This window comes from Macadamia integrifolia, chromosome 9, assembly GCF_013358625.1.
Source record: "Macadamia integrifolia cultivar HAES 741 chromosome 9, SCU_Mint_v3, whole genome shotgun sequence".
Classification (NCBI taxonomy): domain Eukaryota; kingdom Viridiplantae; phylum Streptophyta; class Magnoliopsida; order Proteales; family Proteaceae; genus Macadamia; species Macadamia integrifolia.
In genome coordinates this window covers 14059890-14061429 of record NC_056565.1, presented here as the reverse complement: position 1 = coordinate 14061429, position 1540 = coordinate 14059890, and the positions used below count along the sequence as shown (strand labels likewise).

The window sequence follows — 1540 nt, the reverse complement described above, 5'->3', positions numbered from 1 at the left end:
TAGTCAAAACCTGATTTGCCAACAATACTCGAGAATGCAAATTTAAAGAGAGAGAGAGAAATTGCTTAATTGTGCTTGGAAAACAAAGCGTCACCATTGAAAAAACACAACAAAGAAGAGTTGAAGAGTTTTTTCTTTTTTTCGGTAAAGAGGAGTTGAAGAATCGCCCTTAGCTATGGAGAGAGAAAAATCACATTTAACCATGCGGAGAGAAAGAAGTGGTTGGGGAAAGTGAGAGAACCAAGATAAGGAAATTGGGTATTTTACTGGACATGCTGAGTTTCGTGTGATTCAAGTAAAAAATTTTGGTGTGTGCCTCCACACCCACACGCATAAGGAAAATTGTTAGAGGCAGGGGCATCTTTTTACAGCCCACCCAATGTATTATGTTTAGAGTCATGCAAGCAGGAAGGTTTTTTTTTCCCAAAAAACCTTGGTCTCAATGACTCAAACGAAACTAACTGGGTCTTGTCATATTTTTTTTAATCCTAACTGAGTCTACAATACTCTTGACTAGGATTTACAAATTTTTTATTTCATTGGAACAACTCGTCGGAGTCAAAACCTGATTTTCCAACCATTGCGAACATGAAAATTTACATTAAATAAATTATTTTATTTTATTTATGAACATCAATACAAGTTATCAGTTGGTCAGGATTCTCCATAATGGAGCCGTGATAGTCTAAGCTGAAAAAATGGTTAATACAATGAATATATGAGGGAAATTACGATGGCTCAAGGCTCTTCACCAAAATTCTCTCAAAAGAACAAGTTGCTTCAGAAACACTTGCAGTCAGAATCAAATTGGTATCTACTATGGATCGAGCAAAAAATTTCTTCTTATCAAGTAAGAAATTCTCATCAATCAAGTAAAGCGACCCAATTGAATTACCATGACACTAATATCATCAGCTGAACCTCGCATTACAGAAAGCTCTGCAAGCTTTCTACAAGCAGACATAAGCTCTGGCTTATCAGTGCCAATACAAAGAGGATGAACTATATCTATAGCCTCTTGATTCCCAACCTGAAAAACAAGAACAGAACTATAGTGAGTTAGGGGATTCATATACTCATCAAATGGGAGACTGCTAAAGGATTTTAAAGAAAAAATGGAGACAGGAGAAGAATAAAAACATTACCTTGTCCCACAAGCCATCGGAGGCTAGAATTAAGAACTCGCATTCTGGTTTAATGTTCAAAACTTTGGTCTCTGGTTCTGCTATCACCCATTGTTTGAGGGATCGATCTCCAATTCCTCTTGATACAGCTAAAGACCCCTGTAATCTCCACACACCATGATAGCAATCCACATAGCCACCCTGAAAACATATTTCAATAGATACATCAGTTGCATTTCAAACAATAACTTTAACAAATACCTAATTGTGATTCTCATTTGGGTTAATGGATATGAACAGGAATGTAAGCTTACCAATGCCTCGATTCTCTCTTTTTCATCCGCCCTCGAAGGCCGGTGATCCGAGGTGAGGGCTTCTGCGATTCCCCCTCTGCTCATAACAGCACGACAATCACC

The 1540-nt window shown here is 37.8% G+C and overlaps 1 protein-coding gene across 1 annotated transcript in view; it reads right to left on the bottom strand.

Moving 5' to 3' along the window:
* Positions 1–595: 595 nt before the first annotated feature.
* LOC122088392 (probable protein phosphatase 2C 25) overlaps positions 596–1540 on the bottom strand; it is a 6259-nt gene continuing 5314 nt past the window's right edge. Inside the window, exon 4 of the mRNA XM_042657656.1 lies at positions 596–1030. Coding sequence (XP_042513590.1) covers positions 869–1030 — 162 coding nt within the window. The 3' untranslated portion in view covers positions 596–868. The remainder of the gene's footprint in view (positions 1031–1540) is intronic.